Below are 19,325 nucleotides of genomic sequence, written 5' to 3' on the forward strand. Positions count from 1 at the left end.
AAATTCTTATTTTTGACCAGGTGCTGATTATACTAAGAATGGACTCAGATGGTGAGAAACATTTACTTGTTAAAATCCTTAACAAAATAGAAGGTAGGGAGTTTTATTTATTTATTTGTTTGGGGAAGTTGGAAGTTAAATTATGATTCATTTGGTAATAAATGTTTGAACACACAAAAATGTAGTGATCTAAGTTTTTACATTAAGATATAATAACATACCATACAATTCATTCTTTAAAACTATATAACTCAGGTGGGATCTAAGCAGCTTTGAAAGGAGAGGGGAGAGAGACAGAATCTCAAGCAGGTTCCACACTGTCAGCACAGAGCCCAACTCAGCGCTTAAACTCATGAAACTGTGAGATCATGGACTGAGCCAAAACCAAGAGTCAGACAATTAACCAACTGAACTGCCCAGGCACTCTTTTGGTCTCAAAAATAAAATAAAATACCACCCTCAACCTATGTCATCCTTTGTTTACTATTTCTCTTCCTTCCATAAATTGCATCTTTGGCCATTTCCCAATATATTTCTTTGCTGTAACCCTACCAAACTATTTATCATGTTGTTTCCTATCTCCATGCCCTTATGCCTCCTGTTCCTGCTACAATGGTGCTCTTCTCCCTTCTTTAACAGCTAACTCCTACACAACCTTTAAAAATCAGTTAAGGGACGCCAGGGTGGCTCAGTCGGTTAGGCGTCGGGCTTTGGTTCAGGTCATGATCTCACAATTCGTGGGTTTGAGCCCTGCATCAGGCTCTGTGCTGACAGCTAGCTCAGAGCCTGGAGCCTGTTTCGGAATCTTTGTCTACCTCTCTCTCTGACCCTCCCCTGCTCACGCTGTCTCTCTCTGTCTCTCAAAAATAAATAAAAGATATAATAAAAAAAACTTTTAAAATCAGTTAAAACATTTGTTTAGGAAGCCTTGATTTAAATGCTTTCCCTTGTGATCTCAGGGTATTATGTGCATACTTTTAAGGCAGTACTTACCATCCTATCCTGTACTAACAGATTCTCTTGTCCTGAATTAGTATGTCAGCTTCTGGAGGATAAGGACTATGCCCTAATTTTATTCTCAGCACCCACAAAAATTCCAGGAATATAGAAGGAACTTAATAAAAATGAAAAACTGAATGAGCTAATGAATGTCTCTCTCTATACCTAGTAGACTGAGACTACTGAAAAATATTGAACTGAACTATACACACTATTACAAATGTCTGCTGATCAGTGCAGTTAGCAAAATGAACTATTAAATTATAGTAATATGAGAATGGAAGATTCTTTCAAGCAGAACTTTATCAAATGCTATATTTTTAAAGTTTCTTTATTTATTTTGAGAGAGAGCAAGTGGGGGGTAGTGGTCAGAGAAAGAGGGAAAGGGAAATCCTAGCAGGCTCCGTGCTGTCAGTACAGAGCCTGAGGCAGGGCTCGGTCTCACAAACCATGAGATCATTACCTGAGCCAAAAATCAAGAGTCAGATGCTCAATTGACTGAGCCACCCAGGCACGCCTGGAGATTAGATTTTATCTTTTTTTTTTTCATTTTTTATTTTTTTTAATCTTTATTTATTTTTGAGAGAGAGAGAGAGACAGAGTGCAAGAGGGGGAGGGACAGAGAGGGAAACACAGAAACTGAAGCAGGCTTCGGGGTCTGAGTTGTCAGCACAGAGTCTGATGCAGGGCTTGAACTCACGAACTATAAAATCATGACCTCAGCCGAAGTTGGATGCTTAACCAACTAAACCATTCAGGTGTCCCGAGATTAGATTTTAAATATAGTACCCTGGGGTGCTTGGCTGGATCACTTGGTAGAGCATGTAACCCGATCTTAAGGTTGTGTGTTCCAGCCCACCTTGAGACGTAAAGGTTACTAGTAATAAAATCTTTAAAATAAGAATAATAATAATACCTTATACAGTTATATACAGAAGAGAATAATACCCATCCTCTTCTTATTTCTACCAAAACTATTGTCATATTATGCCAAGTAAACATGAAATTATTAAGCATTACTTTGTTATTATTACATTATACTTTTGTGAACTTTACAACTGATGATAGTATAGCAATAGAGTGTAAAATTTATTTTAACTGGAATTAGCTATTCCTAAACCAGTTATGTCTACCAGAAATAAACTGTATGTGTGGGCACAGAACTTTTTGAAATTTATTTTATTTTGTTAAAATATTAGTAACAAAGAAATTTAAATTATAGCTGAAAAGCATACATAAGTGAAACTAAGGAGCAGGTGGCATCCAATAGCTCTTCTGCTCCTCATACAACCAATACAAAGGGGAAAAACAGGGGCACCGGCGTGTCTCAGTTGGTTGAGCATCTGACTCTTGATTTCGGCTCAGGTCATGATCCCAGGGTCATGAGATCAAGCCCTGAGTCAGGTTCTGCAATGGGTGTGCAGCCTGCTTAAGACTCTCTCACACTGTCTTTCTCTCTCTCTCCCTCTACCCCTCTCCCCTGTGTGTGCTTGCTCTTTCTCTAAGAAAAATAAAAGCTAAGGCGGTAAATGTGAAAAAAGGAAAAATGACATCAAAATGTAATCTCTTGTTTCGTTATGTACTTAAATTTTTGACTAGAGAGAAAAAGGTAAAATCAACCATGATTTTTAACAAAATAAAATTAAATGTACAGAATTGATAAGTATTTTATTTGGTTACTTTAAAATTAAGGTGATTTACTTTATTATTTTACATAATAAATTCAGAATTTCCCTGCTTATACATACAAAACATATACACACATCAGAAATAGTGCCCATCCTTCAAACTTCATGATACCACAGACAGAAAAATAATCCAGCAAATTGTATTTTAAGCAGTTTCCTTACAGATCTTTAATTCATTTTTATGGTAGTGAAATATATGAACACCTAAAACTTATATATAAGCAGAACACTGAAAAAAATGTTTTATGGTATTACTCTTCTTTTCTAACAGGTTTAACACTGACTGTCTTACAAAACAAAAGAAATGATTTTCTGGAATCTGAAGGTGTTTTAAATGGGTAAAAATGTATTTATTCATCTATGGGTAAGAAGCATACCAGTTCCACAGGAAAAGCACAATTTCTCCTGGAATTTAACCTTTAAAAAGGGCTTAATAAAACCTGAAAGTAATCAATGTCACTCTCCTTTTCCTGGTCATTCAGGTCATTGCTTTTTGTATTACATATTATTTTTGTCCAGAATTTTAGTTCAGTCTTGTTTCAATATCCCTGAATTATCATTATCACTGTTATTGTTAGTACAGGAAGTATCCATTTAGACTTACCCTCGTTTATACCAGTTTTGGGGGGTTTTGCTCACCATTGTTTCTTATATCTGCTTCCTTTCTCTGGAGTTCTTTTTTTCCTGAAGTATATCCTTTAGAAATTCATTCAGTGAGAGCATGCTAATAATAAAATTCAATGTTGACATGTCTAAAAATGTGTTTGGTTTGCATTATTTTATGTAGAAATTATTTATTTCTATTATTGGGGTACAAATTATTAAAAAGTTGTAAATCAAATAGAAGCCCATAAAAGCACTTAACTTATGTCTATTCTCTATCTGGATTGCTCTAAATAGAAAACAGCAGTAGAGAATTTTCATTATAGCAAGTGCTATTATATGGAATTTAAAGATGGAAAAGATAAACTTATAATATTTAAGTATCCATCTTTCGTTGTTGCAAAAGCTCACTGAGAAAAAGAAAAACCATTTCAAAGTTGTCAGATGATATCCTATTATGTAGATCCTGAAAGATGAAAACCTCACATGTGGAAGAAAATGAGATTGCTATCTCATGGTGATTTGTCTGTTACTGAGAGGACTCAAGTTAATAGTCCTTTGCATTTGAGGATGTGAGGTAGTCCACAGTTTTTAGATCCTGTTTTTTAAATAAATATATGACCATCAGCGTGTCTAGCTGGCTCGGTCAGAAGAACATGTTTCTTGATCTTGGGGTCGTGAGTTTGAGCCTGACATTGGGTACAGAGGTTACTTAAAAATAAAATCCTTTAAAACTTCTTAAAAATTATTTTTATGTTTTTTATTTATTTTTGAGAGACAGAGAGAGACAGCATGAGCAGGGAGGGTCAAAGAGAGAGGGAGACACAGAATCTGAAGCAGGCTCCAGGCTCTGAGCTGGCTGTCAGCACAGAGACCAACGTGGGGCTCAAACCCAAGAACCGTGAGATCATGACCTGAACGGAAGCCGGATGCTTAACCGACTGAGTCACCCAGGCGCCCCCTTAAAAACGTTTTAAAAAATATATAACCATTAAAAGGAAAGATTAAAAAGTGTTTAGCATAACTGGAGAACAAATCAACAGAAAATACACCAGTGTCTTCCCAAGGTCAACAGGCACAGACTAGAGAAGAAGAAACTAGCCCAAAACAGTCATCTTGTTGCCTTCCAAGTAAATAATGACACCAAAATAATTCCATTTTCTTGGCTTTCTTTTGTCTTCAGTACAAGTTCCTGTGTAGTTGTACATAATCAGTATATTGGAGCAGATTTCCCCTGGAGTAACTTCTCATTTGTGGTGGAATACAATTTTGTAGAAAACTCTTGTTGGACTAAACACTGCGAGAAACTGAATATTCCTCACACTGCCTTTAAAGTGGTTCTTCCAGACACAGTATTAAAGGGTAAGGGTGTAAACCAAAATCCTTTTGTTGCTGCGGTAGAATGGAAGTTGTCTATTTTCTGTTTCTAATCTGTGGAGAGAGAATGAGCTATGGCATTAGAGGACTTGAGTTCAAGGTCTACTCTCACCACTCCAGTGTGACCTGGGGCAGGACCTTTCCCCCTTACCTTGTATTCCTCATTTGTAAAGTAAGCTTTACTAATGATATTTTTCTTCATCTCTTTACCTTCTAAATTTTAATTATAGTAGCCCAATTTAATTACAGTTATATCTAATCTTCCATCTGATACTTTTATGCAATAGTATTTTTTATTGAATTTTAGGGGAAACTTCTGTTGTAGTATGTTGACTGATTCAGAAAACTTAATATGCAACAAAAAGTTACACACACACTTAGACAAGATCTAAAGCCACTTTGTATATGATTTGGGTACTTTGTATTTCTCAGTAATGCTTCACATGACTCAGATGGTGAATTCTCACATCTATTGAGTAAAAAAAGCCTGTACATTTTTAGTCCCAGCGCACCCCTTTCAATACTTGCCATAAATTACTTTCTGTCCACCTCAAGTCTGAGTGGGAAGTTTGAATTCTGGGGCATTCCAATTCAATTCTAAAAAAACAGTTTTTAAAATACAGAATTACAGATACTTTTAAAATTACAGAATTTTAAAAATACAGAATTACAGTTACTTTGGAATCTTTGATAAACAGAATTAAATGTTAAATTGATTCAATAATTGAAACATGGGCCCAAGAAAAGATAAAAGATAAGCATCCTAGTCTATAGGTAGAGGCTTCTTTCAGTCTCTTGAAGATGAATTTAATTTATTCAACCATTCCTTATATGGAGCATTTATAACACTTCAATTTTCCACTACTGTATTACAAAATTTATAGTAGTTAATTATATATTTTTATATACTGTTCTAAGAAGTAAAATGAATTGCTGAGTCAAAAGTATATACATATTTACATATTGTCAAATATGCTTCCAGAAATGCTATCTCAATACATATTTGTACAGAATGTGTAAGAAAATCCTTTCCCTATTATCTTTACCGTATTATTTTAAGTCTTTAACAGAATTATAGGCAGAAAGTATTTTATACTCACATTATAGTTAATTACAGATAACTAATGTCTTGATTATCCATATCTTTTCATATGTGAATTGATCTTGTATAGCCATTCATTTGTAAATTGCCTGTTAATGTTCTTTGTCCATTTATCTATTGAGGTATTTATTATTTTCCTATTGATCTGTATCATATAGTAGTTTTAATAAATTCTGTTAACTCTTTTATTTCTAGGTAATAGGATAATATGGTTTTTATTTTATTCTTCAGACCTTTATTCTGATTTCTGATTTTTTACAGTGAATATGTTTTATTTTTATACTGCTCTTTGAACATACACTTGTTATTCTCATGCTTAGTAAAAAAGAGAAAGAGCTGAAGTATGAAAAAAAATATTTATAAATTTTCTCTTATTTAGGAAGCACCTTGCTGGATAGTTTTGGTGGTTTTCTTTTGGAAATTCAGGTTCCATATGTGTTTTTTGCATCTGAAGGACTTCTTAATACTCCAGAAATTCTTCAGTTGCTAGAATCCAAGTAAGTTATTGACTTTATAACTTTAGCAAGGGTATATATATTCTAAACGACTAGCCATTATGCTATATATGTGGTACTATTATTTCTCTCTGATTCAAGCCTGCAGTTATATCACATAGGAATAATTTTCTAGGGAGTTAATGTCAAGTTACACTTCTCTCTCCCTATAGTACACCATCATAATTATTGAATATTATCTTTTTTGGCAATATATCAATCTTGTGGAGAAAAGATGTTTCATTATAGTTTAAAATTATATTTTAATTTTTTGTTAACAGCAAATATGAACACTTTATGTATCTTTTTTCTGTGAATTATATAGACATATCTTTGGGTCATTGATAATATGGAGAATGGGTGTTCGTATTTAAAGGGCTTTAAATACTGTCTGGGAAAAAGGACTATGAAGTTCTAAATGAATTCTCAGATTTTTAGACTTTTAGTTCTGAGGTCATACCAACACTGAACATTTTAAAATCATATAAATCATAAAACACTTTATCATAGCACACAAGCTGTCACAGGAATATTAGACATTGGACTATGTATCAAGGAGGAATAGGGGCACCTGGGTGGCTCAGTCAGTTAAGCATCCGGCTTCGGCTCAGGCCATGATCCCATGGTTCCTGGGTTCGAGCCCCGCATCGGGCTCTGTGCTGACAGCTAGCTCAGAGCCTGGAGCCTGCTTCAGATTCTGTGTCTCCCCCTCTCTCTGTCTCTCAAAAATAAATAAAAAACATTTAAAAACTTAAAAAAATAAAGCTCTTTAAAATAAAGAGAAATGAAAAAAAAAATAAAATAAAGAGAAATGATTGGGCTGTGACCTTAGTTAAAATATAGATCTATAAATAAATAAATAAGTAAATACAGATCTATTTTTCATGCTTTTGTTTTTAAATCTTCAGGCTGTGGGGCACTCACAGAAAACTGTGAGCTTACAAAAGGTAGTTAAAATCTGATAGAAATTTTCTGGTAGAAAATTCTGATAAATGCAGAATGTTTTAGTCTATTACAAAATGTTTTGATTTCATGAATTATTACTTAAAAAGCTGGAAAAAATTGGTCAAGACATTTATAATAGTGTTATGTACAGTAATATCTAGTAAAATACCTAAGCCAATGCACATTTCAATGAATTTGTCATATATACTGAATAAACCATAATTTCATTCCTCAAATTTATAAAATAGAATAAATTGATGTATGAAAGAAAAAGTACAGTAGTTACAATAACTTAATATGCAAGATGACAATACAGTTTTTCTTAAAGAATTTTTCTGGGATGCCTGAGTGGCTCAGTTGGTTGGGCGGCCGACTTCAGCTCAGGTCATGATCTCAGGGTTTGTAGGTTTGAGCCTCAAATCGGACTGTGTGTTGACAGCTCAGAGCCTGCAGTCTGCTGCAGATTCTGTGTCTCCCCTCTCTCTCTGCTCCACCCCTGCTCACGGTCTCTCTCTGTCTCTCAAAACTGAATAAACATTAAAAAATTTTTTTTTGAAAAGAATTTTTCTTAATCATTTCCTGATGTCACCCAAAAATATGGTATTTTACAGCTATAATATCACACTAGTGGAGAGAAGCTGCAGTGAGTCACTGAAACTCTTTGGAAGTCCGGATTGTTATGTAGTGGTAACAGTTGATGAACACACTGCCGTAATTTTGCAGGTAAGACAGTACAGTAAGAAATATAAATTAAATATCTGTGTAATTTATTATTAGCTCTACTATAGAGAGTTTAACCATATTAGTGTTTCTTCCAAAACTTTGCAAATAGACCACAAGTACTAAATTATCACTATGCAAAATGACTATTACCAAACTTCTTCAATGCTTTGTAATTGTTAACGTACTTTAAGAGGACAAAGTAAATATGGAATCTTTAATGTTACATGTTGCCCTATTTTAAAATATATTTATAGAATAATCACAGTGTTGAAAACCTTAAAAATCAAATTCTAGCTAGTATGTTTCTCAACAGGTGATAGTATATTAATCCATGATTAGTAATATGAGATTTCCTCTAAGGTAAGTGGGGATTACCTGTAAGTAAGCTGATTTTTAAAAAAAGGAAAAATTATCTTTAAAAAATCCCTATAGTTTGGAATTTAGGATTTATAAATTCTTGACTCAGTCTCCTTGATATGTTTGCTTGATTGGAGTACAAATTACAAATAAATTAATTCAGTAGGGTGGGCGTGGGGAGCAGAAACCAAGTTTGATGGTATCAGGTATAAATTAATGGCAAAGATTATGGTAACATAGAAGTCTGATTTGATGAGCAAATCTTAACAGTATAAGAATTACATGATGGAAACATCAAGCTCTATTAGAGGGGTTTTTAAGAGAAACCATGTCTTACATATTTAAAGTTTTAAAAAAACAATTATTTAGGGGAAATTCTGTTTGGGAAATTAATTCAGAGTTACATAACTTATTATTAGAGTAAGGCCCCTCCTGAATCATTCACTCTATAAAAAGTTAATTGTGTTAAAGAAAAAAGAGAATGCTAGACCGTTAGAGAGCAATGACAGGAAGTCCATTGGTTGCTTCCTTCCTTAAATAATAAGCATTCAATGCAGATAATCCCATGGGCTTTTAAATGTATTTTATTTTGCTCTTATGAGTAGCCAGATCTTTCTCTATAAAGGACTTTACCTGAATAGGAATGCTCTGTAGGCTGCATTCTTCCTATCTAGGACTTTGGGAGATTCATGAGCCGTTTTTGCTGAAGCTATCATTCACTGTTTGACATCTATTACATAGTTTTCCCCCTACTACTTCCAGTGTAATTTTAATTTTTCCATAAAATGGTAGCTCATACTTACATTTCTTCTCAAGTTATAATTTATATATCATGGATTCTTGAAATATCTTAACAATAATTTCAAAACAACTGTTCAACCTAGTGAAGCTTTTTATTTTATTTATTTTTCGGTAGGACCTAAAAGAATTGAATTGTGAGAAGGCATCTGACAATATCATTATGAGACTGATCGCATTATCATTCCAGTACAGCTATTGTTGGATAATTTTATATACCAAAAAAACATTAAACTCAGAGTAAGTAAACATTTCTTCATCCAAAGTTATATTTATCTTTAAGTTATTTGGTCCTCTTCTTTGAATAAAAACAGCTATGCAGATTTTCCACTTGCTCATCTAATTTGCTTTAAGTCAAGGATCCTCAAGGTAGAGCCATGCCCATAGGAAAATAAATCAGAATCTGGGAGATGATGTATTTCCACTGGACATTCTGGGCAAGTCACCCTCCCCTCTTCTCCTTCACTAAGAATTGCAGCTTTAAATGGTTCGCTTTTTATTACTTTTTATCTCTGACCTTGTATGTTAAAGGATATCATTCTTAAGTCACTTCTCTCTAAAATCTTACTAAATATACTAACTAAATAGCATCTTTGGGGCATCTGGGTGACTCAGTCAGTTAAACATCGGACTCTGGGTTTCAGCTCAGGTCATGAACTTGCGGTTTGTGAGTTCGAGCAATGCATCGGGCTCTGCGCTGATAGTGTGGAGCCTGCTTGGAATTCTCTCTCTCTCTCTCTCTCTCTCTCTCTCTCTCTCTCTCTCTCTCTCTCTCTCTCTCTGCCCCTCCTCTGCTTCCTCTGTCTTTCTCTCAAAATAAATAAATAAACTTAAACATTTTTTTAAATAGCATCTTTCTATACTTTCTTTCATTGATGTGTTTAACTTAAAAATTATTTAAAAATCCATGCCAAGACACTGGCTCAAGTTATCATTATATGTCTCTCCTTTCTCTCGTCTCTACGTTGTATGAACCCACTGCTTCCACTTCCTTTTTTTCTCTGCAGTCTGGCTCTTCTTCCTACATCTGTACTCATCTCTGTCTCTCAGGGTAACTCATAATTCATGGCTTTCTCATGATCAGCTCCACAAATATTTTCATCTTCCACTGGTCTAAAGCATTTAAGCCTGTTTCAGTGTTTTCTTATTCAAAGCCCTTCAGTCCCATGATTCAGTGTTTTGATCTTCCATCTCTCTAACTACCCTTTCTCTGTCTTTACCTCTACTTTCTTGTCCCAGTCTTCGGATACATCTGAAGTCTCTTCTTTCTTCTATTTGATCCATTGGAAATCTTCCCCACCCCCATGGATTCAGTCACCATCATTTTGTATATAAATTATGATATATACATCTGCAGCTGCTGTCTTTCTTTGAAATTGCTGACATGTATCTCTAATTTTCTATTAAATATTTCCACCCTGATATTTTATAGGCTCTCAAACTTAACAGGTTCCAAGATGAATTTATTATATTCTCTATCCTCTCCAAAACAGTTTCTCCTCTTTTCTGCCTTTTAGCTATTTATGACCATTGCCTTTCTTTTAGTCATCAAGTTTAGAAAGCAAATCCTAGAGATTTAACCACTATCTCTTTTTTATTAATCCCCGCTTTCCATTTATGTTACCAGCATCTTAGTTCAGATTCTTATTATTTTATGTGAACTCTTATGAGACTACCTACTGCTTTCCTATTTCCAGATGGCTCTCAGTGTTACTCTCCCTCATCTGTCAGACATCCAATTAATATTCCTAAAACCAGGCTGTTGTTTCACTCTGATAAAAAGCCTTCACTGAGTTCTCCATTACCTACTGAATACATACATACTATTCACCCTAATATCCAAAGTCTTCAGAATATAATCCCGCCTTATATTTTCAGGCTTAATTTTCACTGCTTTCCATTTCAGCTAGAAGGATTGATTGCTCATTAGCTTGCAAATATGGTCCTTGCTTTCCCACTTCTACTTTTGCCAATACGTTTCTCTCATTCTACAATATCTTCTACTTCCTCTATTTCATCTGGTGAAATTGTGCCTATTTTTCAGAAACTATCCTAAAATATCACTTCTTCTATTTTGTCTTTCCTTAATAACCCCCTCTCCTCACGCATAGATAGATATTTAGTTGTGACCTCTCCATTCTTTGAACTCCTTAACTCTTTGTCTTTTCCTCATCTTTGATATTTATCACATTTTGCTTTGTATTATCATTTTAGAGTACTTCCTCTATGGCACTGCACATTGTTTCATATGATAAATGCTTGGTAAATATTCCTTGACTGAATGAATGCATCTTTCCTACTAAATCGCAAAATAGTCTCATTCATTTTTTTGTCTACAGTATCATGCGAAACATACCACATCACTTACAGAAGTTTTAAAAATATTTAATTTAGTTATTAGAGAAGGCAGAGACATCTTATTTGACATTGCCTGTGTGACACTTTTCCTTTATTGCCTTTTTTTGTTTGTCTCCATTTTTGTTTATCTCCTGTTCCAAGCTCTTTGTTTAAAATCACTATTAAGTGGGGATAAGTTTAAGTTAGAACTAAGAGTCCAAACTCCCTGTTTCTTATTCCTTTTTCTACTAACAATAACATTTAGCAAGTCATTTAGCCTTATTTTTTTCCTTTCTACCAGAATTGTAAAAGAAAAATAATAATTTAGATTCAAAATCTTAATTTTAAATATTAGTAAAGGCTCTGAAGCATTTTAAGCTTGGAACTTGCTTGTAAAGCATTTAAGCTTTACTAGGGATCTTGGAAGTATTATGGAGATAAAACTGTTTTGGAAAAAATTTTAAGTTGTGTTTAGATTGCAATCCACCTATGTTCTACAGGTGCAATTGAAGTACAAGCAAAAAGGGAGATTCACACTTATTCTTACCCAGATTTTCATGGAAACAAACCCCATGTAATAGTGTGAGATAGTTTTATGTTCAGGATGTGACACGCTATTTATTCACAACAAGATGTTATTATAAAATGTAATTATTTTCAGACTTCTAGGTATCTCAGTTCTTTATTTTTAGACTTATGAAAACATTTAAGAGGTATCTGAATCAACTGACCAAATGAGTAAAAGTCAACATACAAAATAAAATTGCTTGAGTTACCTCAGTAGTTCATATCATTAGTTCCTACTTGAGAAAATGTGTTAGGAGTCCCCAAGACTATTCCCAGGTTTGATGATTTGATAAGATTCACAGGACTTGGCATAGACTTGTACTCATGGCTATGATTTATTATAGTAGATGGTTACAAAGCAAAATCAGCAAAGGGAAAAAGTGCATGGAACAAAATCCAGAGGAAGCTAGGAGGAAGCTTCCAGGAATCCTAGCCTAGTGGAGTCATACAGAATGTGCTTAATTTCCACAGCAGAGAGTTGTGACAATACTTGTAAAATAATATCTGCCAGGGAGACTCACTAAAACTCAGTGCCCAGGGCTTTTACTAAGGACTGGTAGAGTAGGCACCCTCTGCCTAGTACATACCAAAATTCCAGACTCCAAGAAGGAAAGCAGGTGTTCAGCAGAAACCACATTGTTTGTACAAACAGTTTAGGCACAGTGAGCCACTCTTGTCGGTCACTCTTATGAAAAGAGTTTGCCTGAGAAAGAAACTAATGGGAAAGAAGAGCCAAGAAACAGAGCCCACATCTCAATGATGTTGAGACCCTGGATCCGACAATGTCTTCTCCTATACTTCTTAGTAATATAAGCCAATAAATTTTCTCTTTGCTGCTTAGGGTATTTAAAAAGTGCATAAAGGTAGTAGAAATATCTACCCACAGCTTAAGACTCATATCTGATCTGTTTAATAGCCATAGAAGGAAAAAAAGGTAGTTTTTTAAAATTGAGATATAATTGACACATTACATCATGTTAAGTTTAAGGTCTACAACATGCTGACTTGATATATTTATATACTGCACTTTGATTACCACTGTAGGGTAATGATCATTTTTAAAAGTGTTTTTTCTAATAGTTCAGGAAAAAGACCCAGGAAGGGTTCTAGTGATCTTGGCTCTGGTCAAGTGTTCATATTTGAACCTGTTACTTTGGCCAGGGAGGTAGAGTATCTTAGTTGGCCTCAGTCAGTCATCTCTGAGTCAGTAAGGGGATGAGTTAAACTCCCCTCAGACACATTCTCAGCATCCCTTAGATTTAACTGATTGTTAAAGAATGGAGGGGGAACCATCTTTTCAAAAGAGTGCGGAGTCTGCCACACTAGCATTATTTTAGCCAGATTATTCTAATAACATGGAATGTAGAAAACGAAATGAACTTCTAAAAAATAGGTACAATCAGACATCAAATGAGTACAAAAATAGTAGTATCTTTTTTAGGTACCATCTTACAGAAAAGGCACTTCATCATCTAGCACTGATTTATGCAGCTTTGGTTTCATTTGGGCCAAAATCAGAAGAACTGGATGTAAAGGTATCCTTTTTGTAAATGTTTGTTTATAAGTATTTTTCATAAACCAAAATTATACTCAAACTCAAGTGTCCAGCTAGTAAACTAAAAAATGCTTAAAAACCTTTCAATAGTTTTCAAATTAATAAATATTTTTTCCACTTAAACTTCTGTTCTAAAAGCCTTTAATGAATTTAAAGTCATATTTTATCTCTTAATTACATGGTAGGATATGAATAAAATAAATATTTTTTGATCAAAAATGTTTGCTTATGAAAGATATACTCTTTTTATCTGCTGTAATGATCTCTAACCAGTGTCATTTCTTTTTTCCAAAGTCTCACTCTGAAACTTAGACACTTCCCCCAATTCAGGGCTCAGTCCTCTTCGGTTATCACTTTATATTCTTTCCTTAATAAACTCAGACATTCCCACGAATTTGGCTTTCATTTCTGAGTACAACCCTTAAAAATTTCCTGACTTTTCTTAAGATCTGTACTATATTCTAGCATTCTACTGGAAATCTTCACATGAATATTCACAAGTGCCTCAAGCTCTGATTTCCAAAACAAAACTGATTCTCCCCAAACTTAGTTTATGGCACTACTATTGTAACCTAATCAGTAGCTGCAGTGTCTTTAGAACATGTCTCTCTGTCCTACTGCCACCACTATTTCCCAAATCCGGGCCTTTGGAGGTTTTTTTGTTTTTTGTTTTTTGGGTTTTTTTTAACATTTATTTATTTTGGAGAGACAAAGAGAGACAGAGCGCAAGCAGGGGAGGGGCAGAGAGAGAGGGAGACACAGAATCCGAAGCAGGCTCCAGGCTCTGAGCTGTCAGCACAGAGCCCAACACGGGGCTCGAACCCACAGACCCTGAGATCATGACCTGAGCTGAAGTTGGATGCTCAACTGACTGAGCCACCCAGGCACCCCAGGCCTTTGGAGTTTTAAAGCAACTTCCTGACTAATCTCCTTATTTCTAGTCCTACTCCAGTACATCATATATAATGTATTACTTACATTTCTGAAATACAGCTGTGAATAGTTCACTTCCTGGGCCATAAGCTCCTGAAGGAAAGGAAACATGTTTATTTGTTTTCATATTCCTAGTACCTAGCACAGGGCCAAGTACATAGCAGGCTCTTGATAAATAATTGTTATGTTGCATTTTCTTGCTCACTAGACCTTCCATAGCTTCCTACTTTATTAGAGAGATAAATCAAATCTCTGGTTTCAAATTTCACAGTTTGGTCCCTAGTAATCCTTCCTTTAGCATCATTCTACTCACCATTCTGAATGTGCCCACGCTGCCCCCTTTAAGCCATCGCACAAACGTATCATCCCAGCCGGTCTCTTCCCCTAAGTGCCAGCCTTCATAGTTCTGTCTGTTTTTGCATGGCTCAGACACTACCTCCTTTAAGAAATGTGCCCCAATTACATGGCTCAGGTCACGATCTCATGGTTTGAGGGCTTGAGCCATGCGTCAGGACTTGCACTGATAGTGTAGAGCCTGCTCGGGATTCTCTCTCCATTCTCTCTTGTTCATGCTGTCTCTCTCTCTCTTAAAATAAATAAATAAACTTTAAAAAAATGTGCCCCAATTATACCTTCTCAGGATAAATCTCTCCTCTCATTCTCCCAATAGCGCTTTATGCCTTTATTAGAGTATAAGGTATGCATTCATGTACCTTCCATCCTGGAGGATAAAAACTAGGCCCTTTTTCTTTGTAAAATCTATAGCATTTAGCACATTACTTTATACACAGTAAAAATATTTAACAAACATCTACTAAATCAAATCAAATCAAAACACAACCTGTTAAGAAAATTAACAAATGGGGGCACCTGGCTGACTCAGTAGGTGGAGCATGTGACTTTTTTTTAAGTTTATTTATTTATTTTAAGAGACAGAGAGAGAGAGAGAGAGAGAGAGAGTGTGTGTGTGTGTGTGAGTGAGCAGGTAAGGAGCAGAGAGAGAAAGAGAAATAGAGAGTGAGGAGAATCCCAAGCAGGCTCTGCACTGGGAGCCCAAGGAGGAGCTCAAACCCACTAACCAAGAGATCATGTCACGATCTGAGCTAAAAGCAAAAGTCTGACACTTAACTGAGCCCTCCAGGAGTCCCTGGAGCATGTGACTCTTCATCTCAGGGTGGTGGGCTCGAGCTCCATATTGGGTATAGAGATTACTTAAAAAATAAAATCTTTAAATTAAAAAATAATTGACAAATGATCTCTTTGATGTTTATATATTTTTGAGGGAGAGGGAGAGAGTGAGGGAGTACATGTGCAGGGGAGGGCCAGAAAGAGAGGGAGACAGAGAATCTGAAGCAGGCTCCACACAGTCAGAGCAAAGCCGGATGTGGGGCTTGAACCCATGAACCATGAGATCATGACCTGAGCCAAAGTTGGATACTCAACTGACTGAGCCACCTGGGAGCCAGCCAGCCCTGACAAATGATCTATTTGAAATAGAATCCAAATAATTTTGATCCTATTAGGCATATTAAACATTGAAATAAATTTCTTAGAGAAGTTATCTAAATTAATGAATGGCAAATGTAAGTTTGTCTCATTTATCCATGTGATTTCACCACTTAACCAGGCTCTTTTATTTTCAGCTAATGGTAAGCAGTTATATGCAAAATATACTTCAGAAAATAATTTTATTCCTCCATATAGTGGTTATATGATACCAGTGAGTGATACTATATTCAGGTACAGTGACATGGCCCAAAGAGGACATGTACCAAGGAAGGCATTTAGGAATGTAATAGAAAGTACTGCCCAGTACTATTGTACTCAGTACCACAATCCATTTCAAACAAAAGTCTGTTCCTACCTGGAACTATTCCAAAAGCTTTTCAAGTTTTACATAATAATCTTAAAAGTAGGTCAGTTTTTGCATGAAATTTGAAAATTTTTGCATTGGAAAATGAAAAAGTGTCAATTTGCTTTTATTCTATTATCAATGTCACTAGGGCACCTGGGTGACTCAGTTGGTTAAGCGTCCAACTCTTGATTTCAGCTCAGGTCAGATCTCACTGTGAGTTCGAACCCTACATTGGGCTCTGCACTGCCAGCTTGGAACCTGCTTGGGATTCTTTCTCTCCCTGTCTCTCTTTACCCCTTCCCCATTCTCTCTTTCTCTCTCTCTCTCTCTCAATAAATAAACTTAAAAAAATGTCACCAATACTGAAGTCTCCCATTCTTCTGACTTAATAACATTATTACATAACAAGGGTTCCCTAGACTCATATTACTTTAGAATATATTGTTGCTTTACCTCACTGTGTTTAGTAACATAGTTTTTGGCTTTATAGAGCACATCAGTTATGGGTTAAAAAATGTTTTTTCTCAGGCATCTGAAGAGCCTAGTCATAAAAGAAGCATGAGGAAATTTAAGTACATTTTCTTAAACTAAAAGAAAATACTGCTAGTTAGGCTATACTTTATTCTAATGTCAAAACAAGGTCTATTAATGTCTTATGAACCTCCTTTTGCAGAAAAATGCAAAACACATATGCAAAAATTTGAAAACAATGTTAGGGGATTCCTGAATCTCCCAGAGTCTAGCCATGAGCTCCAAAATCCTTGCTTTAATAAATTAAGGTAATATTCATTACCATCACCACAAAATTATGCCTTTATACATTTATATAAAAGTGCCAAATCTTTTGAAAACATCCAAAAGCTGAAAAAAAATTAATTTGGAATTAAACAGTGTTTTTTTTTATGTGCACTCTCTATGTACTTAATATAATTTAAAGGAAATCCTTCTTTAGAATGTATGTATTCCCTTAGGTATGTACTAACAGGTTTGTATGTGTTACTCTTATGAAATAAAAAATTATAATTATTTTATGAGGTTTCTACAGTCTCTGTTTCATGAATTTTCACTACAGGGCAGGGTGTTTATATTTCTAAGATATGACTGTTTAGGGCAGTATTCTTTACCCACATTAAACTGCTAACCCATGGTCTATACTTCCTTCAACTGAATCTAAAAGATGAAGGTAAAAATAGAACTGAAAGCAGAAGAAAAGGGCTGGCATTTCGAAAGAGAAGGGCATGGAGGAAAACACAAGTGAAAGAAAGTAGGAAATATTAAGAAACTTTTTTTAAAGTTTAGTACACACAGCATAGTATCAAATAAGCCAATATTGGATGAACAATTCCCAAAATACTCTAAATCAAAACTTTTTTCTTTTTGAATACAGCATCAATTCATCTGTAAATATCCTTTATTTTTTTAACTATTTGAAAAATCTTGCAGTATATTTTTTAAATTCTTATTTTTGAGAGCTATTAGATTTAACTTGCTATTAGATTTAAATTACTTTTGCTTCTAACATAGGTGAAATATAATACCAAATATATTATTTTAACAAGTTTATTAATAAATACCAAATAGAGGTATAGAAATTTAATTCCAAAAATTGGAAAACTTTTAGGATATCATAGTTAAAGAAGGAAAGAAAATTGCTTAGCCTCACAAACAAAATATGCTGGATTTCACATAGATATTTTAATAAATTATATCTAAAATTATATTCAAAGATTAAAATCAGGGTTTTTTCCTCTAATTACAAACAGTTTTTGCAAGATATATTTTGCTCCCTAATATTTCCTATAATCTAACATATAGAAAATATATTTTAGCTTGTAATTGCCCCAGGAGTGGAAGAGGCTGCACTGTTAGTTCGACAAATTGCCGATCACAGCTTAATGACCTCGAAGAGAGATCCTCATGAATGGTTGAATAAATCTTGGCTTGAAGTTTCACCATCTAAGGTTCATCCCCTAAATGTTTAAATTAGATATTTGCACAGCTGCATTTAGTATAGATACATATACTTGAATTCTCTTTTTGGTTGCATGTTTTTGTCCTATGTTTGCATGAGCATATATAGCAGTAACCATAATGTACAACATTTATTTAGATCATTTTCCAGAATCATGGGTATTTTGCAACTTGCCAGGAGTATTTTAATGAGATCTTTTATAATGAACTTTCAGTGGCTCATATTTTTAAAACATAACTGTTTTTCTAATTCCTAAATTTACACATTTAAGAGTAGTAAACAGGGGTGCCTGGGTGGCTCAGTCGGTTAAGCGTCCAGCTTCGGCTCAGGTCATGATCTCACGTTTCGTGAGTTCAAGCCCTGCGTCGGGCTCTGTGCTGACAGCTAGCTCAGAGCCTGCTTCAGATTCTGTGTCTCCATCTCTCTCTGACCCTCCCTTACTCACACTGTCTCTCTCTGTCTCTCAAAAATAAATAAAAGACATAAAAAAAAAACAATTTTAAAAGAGTAGTAAACATAATAATAGCAAAGTTCCATCATTGCCTTTGTCAGTATTTAAGTTACATAAAGAAAACTAAAAGTAGAGTTGTAAAATATTTAGAAGATTGAATAATTTTTAGAAATTCCTTTAGTTTAAGCATAAGTATGTCTAAGTTCTCATACCAACCTTGTATCTGTTACCTTTATTTTTTAATATATTTAATCATGAAACCATAAAAAGAATAATAGATCTTTTTGTTTATTAACATGGAATGATCTTTAAGATATATTAAATGAAAAATGAAGTTGTGGCATAGAGCTTGTATCCTACCACTTGTCAGAACAAGGAAAAACTAATATTTATTTGTGTTTGTAAATGAATAAAATGGCTAGAAGAGACAATGATAATGTTATCAAGAAATGATAACATTAGTTATCTCCAGAGAGAAGTGGGGTAATGGTGGGGGTGGGGATGAGAGTTTTTACTGCACACCTTTTTTTGTAAGTTTATTTATTTTCGAGAGAGAAAGGGGGCACAAG

General features: G+C 34.7%; 1 protein-coding gene across 1 annotated transcript in view; it reads left to right on the forward strand.

Annotated features, from left to right (window-relative positions):
• SHOC1 (shortage in chiasmata 1) overlaps window positions 1-19,325 on the forward strand; it is a 74,800-nt gene that overhangs the window by 46,748 nt on the left and 8,727 nt on the right. Inside the window, exons 15-22 of the mRNA XM_029921146.1 lie at window positions 21-93; window positions 2,959-3,025; window positions 4,474-4,652; window positions 6,149-6,266; window positions 7,820-7,931; window positions 9,205-9,326; window positions 13,432-13,525; window positions 18,163-18,294. Coding sequence (XP_029777006.1) covers window positions 21-93; window positions 2,959-3,025; window positions 4,474-4,652; window positions 6,149-6,266; window positions 7,820-7,931; window positions 9,205-9,326; window positions 13,432-13,525; window positions 18,163-18,294 — 897 coding nt within the window. The remainder of the gene's footprint in view (window positions 1-20; window positions 94-2,958; window positions 3,026-4,473; window positions 4,653-6,148; window positions 6,267-7,819; window positions 7,932-9,204; window positions 9,327-13,431; window positions 13,526-18,162; window positions 18,295-19,325) is intronic.

The sequence above is a fragment of the Suricata suricatta genome, chromosome 13 (assembly GCF_006229205.1).
Source record: "Suricata suricatta isolate VVHF042 chromosome 13, meerkat_22Aug2017_6uvM2_HiC, whole genome shotgun sequence".
In the NCBI taxonomy this organism is placed as follows: domain Eukaryota; kingdom Metazoa; phylum Chordata; class Mammalia; order Carnivora; family Herpestidae; genus Suricata; species Suricata suricatta.